The sequence below is a fragment of the Schistocerca nitens genome, chromosome 2 (genome assembly GCF_023898315.1).
Source record: "Schistocerca nitens isolate TAMUIC-IGC-003100 chromosome 2, iqSchNite1.1, whole genome shotgun sequence".
NCBI lineage: Eukaryota > Metazoa > Arthropoda > Insecta > Orthoptera > Acrididae > Schistocerca > Schistocerca nitens.
Genome location: NC_064615.1, coordinates 809144859 through 809158387, shown reverse-complemented (window position 1 = coordinate 809158387; position 13529 = coordinate 809144859). Strand labels below are relative to the sequence as shown.

At 37.7% G+C, this 13529-nt stretch overlaps 1 protein-coding gene across 1 annotated transcript in view; it reads left to right on the top strand.

The window, feature by feature from the left end:
• LOC126234648 (rootletin) overlaps positions 1–13529 on the top strand; it is a 246891-nt gene that overhangs the window by 20072 nt on the left and 213290 nt on the right. The window contains exons 5-6 of the mRNA XM_049943380.1: positions 8665–8874; positions 11631–11777. Coding sequence (XP_049799337.1) covers positions 8665–8874; positions 11631–11777 — 357 coding nt within the window. The remainder of the gene's footprint in view (positions 1–8664; positions 8875–11630; positions 11778–13529) is intronic.

Here is a 13529-nt window from a genome sequence, read left to right as displayed (position 1 = left end):
GTTGTATTTTGCCATTGGACGTTGTTCTTGCAGTACATGCTCATGTCGCTTAGCTGTATTTCCCATTTGCAACCTTCAGCACAATAGTCTTCATATTGTGGAACATATCCTTCTTTAGCTTGTGATGATAAGCATTCAGTGTTACAGAAAAAGAAGCCCCTGAGCCTACTACTGCCCTGACGGGGGATGGTCATCATCGATGACTTTGATGAGATTTCCTGTCATCTTGGTAATTGTTGTCCATTGACAATTTTCATCTGTGGCGGCCTCACCTCCTTAGATGGTAGCCATGCTTAATTTTCTCGAATTCAACAGCTAGACAACTGGCTGGTACCTCTGTACGGCGTATTGGAGTGTGACATCCTCTAGGGTACAGTGATGAGCTTCAGCTCACAGGTCAACTATAATCCTCTACAGTTACCTGGAGTGAATAGGACTGTTGTGATGGTTGATGTCATGTGGCATAATAGTCGTCGAACACTCGTCTACTTTCTCTGCAGCAGTGCACAATGACAATGTGTCCAGGGTGTCCACATTGAAAACGAACCGGCATGTTGTCCTCCATCCTTCAAATGTCTATTCTGTTTCAGGTCATTATAATTGGCATAGGAGTTGGTTGTACCAGTGTTGGTCAGGTGCTGAGTTGTTGTTTGATGGTTGTAGCATAAATTCAATTTGGCTGAGTCCATTCTTCCTCATGGATTCAGCTGGTGATGGCATAGATTGGTGCTAAAGATCAATATATCTTTTCTTCAATATTATCTATTACCTTGTGATGTATCGGGCTGACAAACAAGGCTGCTGTCTCTTGTGTAATCGTTGCAGCATTTCTAGCTGCCATACATTGCTGTATCTCTTCTCCTGCTATCCGGCATATACAGAGGTGAGCTCATGGTGGTCTTCCACAACTGCCATATTGACCACAATTGGCAGTCAGTAATATGTATTCTTTTCTGTTACATTTCTTCAATTTTCTGGCCATTTGATGAATTCCTCTGTTGTAATATCCTATGCAGAGGAGATTATACATGTCGTCTTTGACTTGTTTCATCAAGAGTGAGATTTTGTCGGCTTCTGTCATGTCAAGATTCACTATATGGCATAGGGCCGAAACATTCTGTTTTTTTTTCCTCCATGACGTTGCGCCCTGTTCTTCACTTGCTCTTCCCTGTGCGAACTCGCTACTAATTGTTGCCACACATTTTCTTCACTTCGACCTGGAATGTGTCCCAGCTATTGGGCTTCTCTTCGTTGTTCTTGAACAACTGCTGCGCTGTGCCACCCAACTAGCCCAACTAGAAGTACGCATTTGCCAAACACATCATGTCATCCCACCTTTTGCATTTGCAGGCTCAGTCAAATCCATTGATCCATTTTTCAGGTTTTGACCAGCATCTCCAGAAAACACTATTGATGCTTGATGTGCAACTGACTTACTGCTGTTTTGAAATCCATCTATCTCCTGATTATACAGATCTTAGGAATGATGAACTGCTCACGTTTCAGTTCCTGTCCTTGTGGGTGACTGCTCTTTCATTGCCTTATAGGAGCCATGATAATGTAGATATTTCGAAGTACCCAGTGTCTCCACCAAACAGTGTCACATTGAAACAAGTCCAAATCTGAAGGCAGGGTGATCAATGAAGTTCAACAGTTAGAACTGAAAGCATGTAATTACTGGCCCTTAAGTACAGCCAGAACAGAATTGATCTGGATGGAGAGTGCAGTGATTTATACAAAAGTTGGCTATTCCAAGGTACTGGTATTATACAACCATCAAATATTCAGATATACAAACATAAGATATTTGAACTCGATTTACAGAAATGATCAGTATGAAATAACAAGTAATTGCTGGTGGTCAGGCTTGAACCGGTGACCTGTAGCATGCCTTCCAGTGACACTAGCCACTACACCACAATGTATTCACCAGAGGTTGTTGCAGTATAGTAGTGAAGACACTGGACTCTGTATAATCAGTGTTGGAATGGGACAGATCATTCACACCAAGTTCAGGTATGATATAGAACTGAAATCATTTGAGAGGTACAATTTATGTGTACAGAGTTTACAAGTCCTGTCTATTGAATACCCATTAATTAACTGCAGTTCCAATGGGCAGCTCTAATAATATTAGTGACGTACTAAACATAGCTCAAAATAGTGACAAGTATTGTTCACTGCATGCATCTATTTTGAGTCCCTAAACACGTCCAGTTCACTACCAGCCAACATGCTGCTCATATGAAAAGTTAGCCGTAGGAATTGTGTGCAATCAGTACTCATATTTATAGTTCCAACTTGAGTCACCTTATGTCTGAACAATAATCGACTACACTTTGTTTGCACAAGGCAGAAGGCTATATGTACTCCATGCTGTCTCCAGGTCACTTTGGATGCCACACCTTTTCTTTTTCATTTTTCCCCTCGGTTCTTGTCAAATTGATCTGAACCCCAGTTAATGACTTCTTTCTCAGTGAGAAACTAAAATATAATGCTTTTGATGTGAGTATTCATTACCAATTTATATTCTTCTCTTTTGTATTGGGGCGTTCACTTTGACATCTTACAATACCAGTTCCTTTCTTTTTATCTCTTTTATTCAATTTGAAACTCTATTAGTGTGGCTTCTGGGTTGCAAATGAAACTCAGGGTATGAAAATATCAGAAAAGATGAGTTATTAACATCAAGAAAGTCCCAGATTTAGCACTCCATTTATTTTTCTCAGATTTTCATTAGATCCATTGTCAGCATTTCATCTTCTTCATTCAGTCTTGTAGTGCCCATTTCTATTATCAACATTTACATTTATACTTATTCATGACTAAAACTTTTATTTATAATTTTTCTGCTTGGATTTAAGAACTATACAATCTTAAGTGTTTGGTAGAACTCATTTGTCTGTTCTTCTCTAAAACCTTTTGTAAATAGAATTTGTGAGTTGGCATACCTGATGCCTGTCACTGCTGTGCCACTCAGTATTAAATAAATATATAGTATGAAAGTCTGTTATCATATGGAACAGGCATAGTAACCCAGAAGAAAGTGGCACATAACATACTTCGTGCACTGCAATTGCTTTATTTATAGTGCCTTGTTTAAAATATTTCTTTCAGCCATTTGCAAGTGTTCAACAACAGATTAAACTCTTTTGTCAACTCCTCTCACACCTGCAAATATTATTTGCAGTTATGTTGCATTTCAATCTCTTGTAGATAACAAAAACTAATACTGTAATTCTGGTGGTATCATAGATTTTTCTGTACTCTAATGGTAACAGAATTTTATATAACAGATTTACAGGTTTAAATTCGTCCCACTAAAAAGCAGGACTTGCAAGGAAAATAACACCAGAGCTCCCTCAGGGCAAGTCATTGCGCGAGCCAGCAAGTAAGCTTACAGTGAATCTTACTCCATGTGAGATGGTCTATAGGAAAAATGGAGAGGCAATTAGACAAGCAACACAACATGTTCTCGAAAGAGTTAACAAATACATGAAGTTGGCAGTGGGTTGTATGAAGATTTATTGTGAACTGTACAACAGCTGTAATACAACATGTGTACTCCACCGCACACTGAACGGCAGCTCGCGGAGTATCTATGTAGATGTAGATGCCTGGAGATGAATATGTTGAAAATATATGTTTTTCAATTAATACTTTGTAAAATGTGTGTTGTAATGTAGTTGTACATCTGTAAACCTGACAGTGTATTGAGTAATACAGAAAATATATAAAATGTGCAGGGTGGTGCCCATAAAACCTGCTCTGAGTACTACGCTGCTCATCGTCACCCACCAATTGTTACCTATTGTTTTGAAGCTGTTGCGATTACATTTTGTTATGTCACTACAAAAGCCATTGCAACTTGATTAAGACATGTGAAATAAACATCCCAGTGAGATGTATCCTCTTCAAGAAAGAATTGCAGTAGTGGAGGCATACATGCCTACCGCTTATTTAAGGGACCACAGGACATTTTTGCAAAATAAGTTTCCTGAGGATCCGTTACAAATGCAAAATATCTTCGGGCCCTTTCCATTCGTACACCTTCTATGACTGCGGATATTCAGACATCCAGATCCAAATCCAGAATCCAAAGAAGTCGACATGTAAATTGTCACAGGTGAAACGTCTTGCATAGGTCTTGTCAATGTGTTTTACACAATATAGGTATGAACCCCTACAAAATGATCTGCATCTAAGAACTAAAGGCGGAAGATAAGGCAAAACATGTGATTTACAGTACATGGCTATGTCAAACAATTGAGAATGTAATGTTGGATCTGCTGCTGTATTTCATGAGTGATGAAGCCTAGTGCCTTCTGACAGGGCATGTGAACTCCCAGAACACCAAACATGGTCAACAAACAATCCCTACATGATTAATGAGGAACCTCTTCGCTGTGAAATAATCAAAGTGTGGTGTGCCATGTTAGCAAGTTGGGTTGTGGGTCCCATATTTTTTAAACAGTAGTAAACACTGCTGTGTATATGCAAATTTTTGAGGAATTTTACGCACAGCTGAACCGGATGAACATACATATGCTGTCTTTCAACATTTCACTTTAGTCAATTTCATGAATTCAGGAAAGATTCACAGAAGAAAGGACTCTGAGCAAAGGTTTGTGCCCACCACATTTGCTTGACTTACCCAATCATGACTTTTATCTGTTGGGCAGTCTAAAAGGAAAAGTGTACACAAATAACCAAATAATGTTAGAGAATTTGAGGACAAAATTCATAATGAAATTTTGAGAACTGATGTGGCAGAATTGCGCAAAGTGTATATTAACGTGTTAGGGCATCCACAAAAGTGCACTGAAGCACAAGGAGATCATTTACAGCACCTAATGTAACATAGTGTAAAAGACAAGATCAATTCAGGAAATATAGACCTTTGCATTAGCTTATATATTATTTCTTTTGTTACATGCTTATCTATTTGTTGTTCTATCTGCTCATGGCGGGGAACAATTCATGAGTAATTGAGGAGCAGGACCAGTTTTTCATCCACCATCCTGTACATTAAATGTATTCTGTCTTAGAAACCATGCCCACATAAAGTTTTTTTTTTTTTGCTTTAAATCATTGTTCCTGTCATATCCCTGAATATTTAACATTCCCTATTTACACACACACACACACACACACACACACATATATATGTATCATTTCCAACAGGATGTTAGTTTAAATGAGTCATAGTGTTCATCATTTGGGTTTGCAGCTCTTGTAATTTTATTTACTTATTTATTTAACCGTGTTTAGAGTTAAAATTGCTGGATACAGGTCACGCCTTTTATGTTAAAACGCAGCTATTTCTTTGCTGCCCAAACATGCTTTGGCACCTCCATGTAATCATCAGTGGGTTTTTGTGTATTGAAAACTGTAAAAAGTGAACATATTTTAGGTTGTAGCTGATCTAACAAAATGAGGCCTTAAAAACAAATTTAGTTCTTACCATGGTTTTACATTATATGGTTTTGCAGGACCATCTGTACGGGGTCCTGCAGTGCTAGCTTGTCATCTGCGAACCAAAATATGTAAATGTGAATTTTATCAGCGAGTTAACACATTCCTTGATTTTTGATATGGCAAAATGTATTGCGCGTATGTTTCTTATTACTCATGTTACAGTACCTATGTGGATAATGTGAACACGTCCATTGTGCACTTGTGAAAGAGGAAATGCTAAAAACTAGCTAGTAGGGCTTAATAAAGTACTTATTTAAACTTACAGCCTGATAGAAACAATGTAATTCTTTAAATTTATTGAGACAGCGTGGTTCATGCAGAAGAAATCAGTATTGTACTTTTTTCCTCATGACTTATTCTGGTGTGGAATTCCCCATAGTGCCAGACATGGTTAAGAACCAAACAGACCTGTGCCATCTTAAAAATCCATTTAAGTGTTTGCAAATTTGTCAGAATGGGATGCAAGCAGTGCACAACCCTCTTGACAGCATTTAAAATGTGTTCAATAGTGTTTAGGCTGTCTAAGCTTAATAGTTAGGCAAAATCATGATCATGTCTGTTGATTGTTGATTGAACCAAACCGTTACAATTCAGGAGTGACGGATGGTGCTGTGTGCTACTTTTTAAATAAGTTTTCAATGAAAAAAAGGGGGAGGAAGTGGTTGCTTTAAGAAAAACCTACATTACTTTTTGTTCTGGTTTCTATACATGTACATTTGAAGAATTTTGCCAGATGTATGAAGGCTCCTACACAATCCACAGTGATGCCACCACTGTTTTGGTCAGAAACCTATCGATAAAAAGAAAGGTCCATAATTTCATATATTTTCAACACATCCATAGTAATTCCTGTGTCCTGTAACTTACGGATTGTGGAGGTGATGAGAGTACGCTGTGGTTTGATGGTGAATTGATGGTTCTGGATGGCATAACTGCTTGCATATTGTTGCATTGTAACATTAAACCAATATTTTACCTGCTGTGCTGTGGACCGTTCTTCCAGAAAATGATAAGCAACAATTGAAAAGAGGCAGAACGGGGCCATTACTTATCTTCATGGGGTACAACTCTCAGTACTACCTAGAGAAACGTGTAAAAATAGAATGTAACATTCCAAGCTTTCAGGAGAACTATTTCCTCCTTCACAAGTAAAAAAAAGACTTGGTTGGGGAAATGATGGAAATTGAATGGGGGGGGGGGGGGGACAGGTCAGTCAAAGCCTAAAGTAAGTGGGACCATCCTGGCATAATGACCTCAGACTAATGTTGACGATATGGAAATGATAGATTACTGCTCACCACATAGAAGAGGCATTGAGTCGCAGGCAGGCACAGTGAAAAGGAATACTAGAAATATTCCAGTTTTTGTACAAAGTCCTTCAGAAGTAGAAAACACACATACATTCACACAAGCAAATCCTTACACACACTTGTCGTGTGTGGCCACTAAGAAGGACTTTATCCAAAAGCTGAAATATTTCTAGCATTCTTTTTCATTGTGCCTGTCTGTGACTCAGCACCATCTCTATGTTGTGAGTGGAAATCTATCCTTTTTGTATTGTTGCTATTCCATCCTGAACTTCCCTTCATTGGAACTAATGTTGTTCGCATATAGCAACCGAGTTAGCCCAAGAGCTTGCGTAGGTGCTTGGTATGAAGGCTCAAAAAATGCCTAGTGCGGAAATGACTCCACGGATGGAGTTTCTCTTATATCTGGTATCTGATTAGCTGTTGATTAAATATACCAAAATGTTGTATTTCCCTCAGATGTCTAATCATACATGAAATTATGTTAATGTGACGCATTGAACCATTGCATTCCTGGAGAGAAAAGGTGTGCTATCTCTACAACACCAAAAATAGGTGAGCATTTATTTTACAGCCTACAGTTTGATGTAGATACCACCTTTTTAATGGACATAGAAGAACTGTATGCATTGTGGTCATCCTGTACCCAGTTGTCGAGCAGGACTTAAGTCATGTACCTTCACCTCCCCCTCCCCCCGCCCCCCCTCCCCCCCGCCCCCCCTCCCGTCCTCCCCCTCCTCCTCCAAATCTATCTTTACTTCTCACTCTGCCCTTCTCTATACTGTACTCAATACTGGTGGCTCCCTCTCATCCTGGGTTCTGAGAGGTCTGCCCTCCCTCTTTAAACTTCCGCAGTCAATCTCTCTCTATTCCTCAAGGTATGAACTGTTAGTTTCAAAAATTAGGTATCATATTACTTTTATTTTGACATGTGTCTGTTGGCAGTACTTCAAGATTCACCTCCTGAAGATAAGTGCTCTAGCTGTCAATTCTGTCGTCCACAGCTCGTAGTCTAGTGGCTAGCGTTGCTGCCTCTGGATCACGGGGTCCCGGGTTCGATCCCTGATCGGGTTGGGGATTTTCTCTGCCTGGAGACTGGATGTTTGTGGTGTCCTCCTCCTCCTCCTCATCATCATCATCTTCTTCTTCTTCTTCTTCTTCTTCTTCTTCTTCTTCTTCATCAGTGACAGTTGCTAGATTGGATTGAGTTAAACATTGGACTGTGTAAAAATCAGGACTTCGTAAGGGCACTGATGGCCACGCATTTGAGTGCCCCACAAACCAAATATCATCATCATCATCAATTCTGTCCCATTATTAATTAGTTTTTTCAGTCATATCATCCTTTGAAACAACTTATAGGTAAAGAATATTGTTCATTTATAGTTTGTGCTTTCTTACTGTGAGCTCACAAGCTCTGTTCAGTTGTGACCCCATCAGTAAAAAAACCAGTAACATTTCTGAGCTTAGATTTTATCTGCAAATATTACAGCTTCTGCATCAGTCATTAAATCATTACTTGTCTACTATAATTTTCAGTGATAATTCAATCATATTCAGCAGTTGGGAGGTGTCTTCTAAATTATTTCTCCTTGTGAAAAGCACGGCTCATATCTTGGTGTATACAAGCTTGTAATATTGTTACAAATGTATACTTCTTTTTGAACATGTATTAAGATAATGTTATGATTTTATTACAGAGCACAAGTCCACTGTGGATGTAATGGGTATTGGTACTTTCTGTTCCACTGATAAAGTGAATATTGCTTGCATCCACTGTATAAGTACTTCGTTCTCTATTGTCAATGTTCATAACTATTTACAGAACTTCGTGCTGCGAAGATCTGTGATAATTATGTACTGTGTTACAATGTTTCAGGCATTCAATGAGTACTACACAATGGAACATCATCGCTTACTGAATCTGTGGAAGGAAGTGGTATCAGTCAAACGTCTTTTTGCAGAAACGCAAGCTGCAACACAGCGCGATCTTGCACGTATTGGAGCAGAAGTTAGCAGTACTTCACGTGAAGTGTGTTCAGTCTGCAGCAGTGTGGCATCTACTCTGCGACAAGCTCCACGTGCAGGGGTACGTCATTAAGTTACCTGTATTTATTTAGCAGTCAAAACTCTGAATGAATGCTTAAATTTTGTTGTGGTCTCATGCAGGTTTTTTAAATATTGGCAGTACATTGCCATTTTGCTCAACAAAGGCAGAGTTCGTGTCAGTTTTCATAGGAAATGATCTGTGACTGTTCACAGGGAAAGAATCCTACTGATAGAAGAAACGACAGTGCAATTGAGTTTTTCTGTAGAATCTTGAAATATGACAGCAGTTACAGAATATCAGTGTATACCCTACCTGCAAGAGAAGTAATTGGCAGTTTTTCAGAAACCAAAGACTAAAAAAGAGATGTGACATTTAATTCAAAAGAAAATTATTTTTGTTTGTTTACATAGTCATTTGGTGATTTTTAGCTTCAGGTCAAAAGTATCAACTAGATAATGACTCAAAGATTGTGAAATCTATCATGGTACTTCTAATCAAATATTTGATACAATCAATTTTATCAATATACAATGACAAATTCACACATCAGTGCATTCTCGATTGTGAAAGTGAAAAGATATAGGTTTGGAGAAACTTTTTGCTTTCTTGTTTATAGTCTTCAAATGACTGAGATGAAATTGGTGTTCATTGCTCAAGTTGTTGAGGCCACCTTCTTTATTGCAAGAAGATGTGCAAGATACAGTTGGAGTTAACATCATCTGGATAACAGTCAGACCTATCTCATAGTATACATGCAGATCTTTTTTGTTACTGTTGTTGTCTTTAGTTGACAGCCACCAAATGAACTCAACAACAGTCACTGTCTTTAATCCATAACCATTATAAGAATGCACTTGCCTTGCTGTCAGTATCAGCTATTAGCCATTAAGTAAAAGTAAAGAATAATTTTAGTGTTGTTCTGTTAAGTGGCCAGGAAACTTTTTTTTTCTTCATCTTAAATAATGCAGCTGTTGTTGAAATGTGAAAATCAATTAAATTATATGAGGTGGGCCAGAAGTCATGGTGGGGTTGTAACTGTGAATAACTCTTTAATTTATCCTTTTCTCATTTCTTTTGTTTCTTATTTAGCCAGAGGAAGGATGGGAGATGGGTCTCCCTTGGTCTTTAAGTCTGTGAAATATCAATGGAAACTAATGCAAATGGAGCAACAGTTCGAACCCTTTTGTGACTTTTGGCCCATTCTGTACATTCTTTATATACTGCAAAAGTTGAAAACCTGTCTTTCCATGATTTCCCTAAATCATTCCAGGGAAATACTGGGATGGTTTCTTTGATAGGGGATGGCTGACTTCTTTCCTCATCCTTGAAACAATCAGAGCTTGTGCTCCTCCTTTAATGACCTCATTGTTGACAGGATGTCAAACCCTAATCTCCCTTCTTCTTGACATCTTGAAATGAGAGTTCTGGCACAGACCCCCATATACTGGGACAGTTTTATAAGGGAGTCTGTAGAAACAAAGGTGACAGAAAAGCTCATGAATCATGACATTGGGTACCAACTCAGTAGAGCTTGGAATCCTGCACTGGAGTTGCTGAAAATGCAACAGGGGCAGAGCAGAACTGCACAAAAGAGAACAACTGAGGATATGGACATTGGAAACAAACCCCATATAGAGCACCAGGTGCACCGGACTGAAGATAGTATGTCACAGGGTGCTTTGAGTGGGAGTGGAACACAAAGGGGACACCTAGAACTGCACCCGACCAAAAAAAGAATACCATCACGTAGACAGGCGTATGGGATAAGATGAAACACCAGAACTTGGGCTGGCACACAGGACCAAAAAGGAAAGGCTTAGGCACATTTCTAGCAAGAGAGGACTGCAGAGAGAACACCTGAAACTACAGTGGACTGGAAACAGAAAGCGAGCCCAGAGACAAAAGCTCAGGACCAAATAGGGAATGCCTAAGGGTACTGCTAGAGGGAGCAGACTGCAGGTAGAACGCCTGAAACCTACCATGCAGCTAAAAATGGAGGAGCCAAAAATTCATTATTTGCTTTTAAATGAGTTTCTCATCTTTCCCACTATTTTGTGTTATATCAAATGTAAACATTCAGCAGGTGTGTCTTATGTAAAGCAAATGTTTTACAGGTCGAACAAATGATTACATGATGCAGGGAAACTTAATATTGTATCCTTTTTTTGTGTGTGGAAATTTGTGTAAAAATAAATTGTGGTCACTTTTGACAGTGCAAAGCATGACAATGGAGACTCAAGATATAATATACTGTGATATTATATCTGTTTTGATAAAGAATGTTAGGTGAATTCTGCTTTAAATAGTAAACTGACATGAGAGAACATTACAACTGTAAATGCATTTGTAGACATTATGAACAGCCATATAAAAATTAAACTCTTGACACCTTGTCTGTGAATAAGGAATGGGAGAATATATTATTTATGTCATGGAACTGCTGACCAATACTTACCGTCTGGAGGCAAAATGTTTTGTTATGCTGATAGATGTATGTATATGGGTCTATTGGCAGTACTAAATAGTTTTCCTCCTGAAGGTAAGAACTGTTCAGCAAGTTCTGTCTCATAATTTAAAGGTTTCTTGACAGAAATTTCCTGTAAAAACCATTGTTTATTCACAGCACTGGAATTATAAATTGCGTGAAAATATATGACGTTTTTGATTAATGGGTTGTAACAGTGAAACAATGCCTCCATTTTAATTACGTAATCTTCTTTCTTAATGTTTTCAAGATTTGTAAATTTTTTGTAGTTTTTATAATATGCTTGTGTTATTTCATTTATGTTGCACAGGAGCAGATGCAGCAGAGGCATGAACAGCAGGAAGCAGAATTACGAGCAGAGTTGGCCACTGCCAGAAGGCAGGCAGATCTAGCTGCTGCAGAAGTTCGGGAAAGAGATGAACGCATCCAGCAGCTTGCAAGAGATCTACAGACACTAGTGAGTAGAACTAAAGAACCTAATTTCAAAAGTTAACCAATGTTTGAAACCCATAATATTTTTAAATGTTACCACACTGTCAGATAAACATACTAGAAGAAAGACTGTGATATCTTATTTACATGGTTGATATTGGACAATACTATTTTTGTTTCACTGAAACACTTTTTCAGTGAATTAATGTAAAACACAGTGCACAGTAGTAATCACAGTAAATTTATGTAAGCTGTATTCATTGTTTCATTTACTTATTTGTTGATGTCCAGCATGAAGCTATATGTGGCTTTTAAAAATGTGTAAGTAGCTTATACTAAACTAATGAAATGTTTCCCAACATGAAGTATAATATTTTACGGACACAGGTGTTTCTGCAGTTCAGATGAACTCCTCTCTACAGTATTGTTTTTTGAAATAAAAAAATGTAATGTGCTGACATGTTTTCCTAATTTTGATGAAATGTACTGTTATTAACTGTAGAGATTAACACCCAATGTGCCCTCTTGAAATTTAACAATGATTTTGGATTACTTGCACTACAAAAGAAGCATGAATGAATTATTATATTTTGAATAAATCTGTAATATTCATAATCTGTGTACCAAAAATTTTTGAAATGGTAGTATATTAAGTGTATACATTTTCAGTTTTCATTTCCAACACTGTGATTTGAAGTGTTTTATTTTTAAATTATTATTTTTATTTAATACAGTGTTGAAATGCTGTGGAATGTGAAAATAACATTGCTATTTCAAAAGGCATAGATTTTAGTAGATATTAGATGCATGAGCAGGTTAGTTAAACCCTTATGTCAGTTAAATCCTTCTGTGTGTATAAGCTGACATATAAATGTAGTTACATTCGTATTTTTTTTCTCCCATAATGTTCCATGAATCCCATCATAATAGAGAGCCTTCTGGGATGTGGAATGAGTTAAATTACATATTAACAGCTAGAAGCAGCCTTTGCAGGCTGTCTGTGTAAAATATGCTAACAACAAACAATAAGTAGTGCTAGTCTGCTTCTTATGAGATTTTCTTGTAGAACACTTAATTATGTGTAAGCATAATAGGAAAAAATCATCTTTTATCTGACACTTCAAACTCCATTTATGTAACCTTACATGGACCGTTATTAGCTGTCGATATTTCAGCAAAGTCAATATTTGTTGAATACAGCCCTTAGAGTTGTGTGAATTTTACACCCCTGAGTTCAAATACTAGGATAAATTGTAAAAGGAGTGGTTAGTAACTAGTAATAAGTTTATTTTTTACTTTGTTTCTGGGTACCCAAGGGTTTCAGGTTGCTGCCTAATGCCTACCAGCAGCCTGTTAGAGAATTTTACATTGGAATATAAGACTCCCTGTGGAGCCCAAGATACGGATGTATAGTATATATTGAAATTACTTTACTTATTGGATTGTGGTTGTGAATTGCATATTGTCCCAAAATATTGAATTGAAGAAAGGAGAATATATAAAAATACAGGAGATGGATCAGGCAAAAGTTAATACACATGTCTAAAATATGGACTGACAGAAAGCGCAAAATGGCAAAGCAAGAGGAGAAATGTAAAGCTGTAGAAGCATGCATGACTGTGAGAATGATAAATAACACCAGTAGGAAAATTAAAGAAAAATTTGAAGAAAAGGAAACCAAATGTGTGAATATCAAGAGCTCAACTGGCAAGCAAGTACTAAATAAAGAAGGGACATCTGAAAGGTGGTAGTAATATTTAGATGATCTGTACAAAGG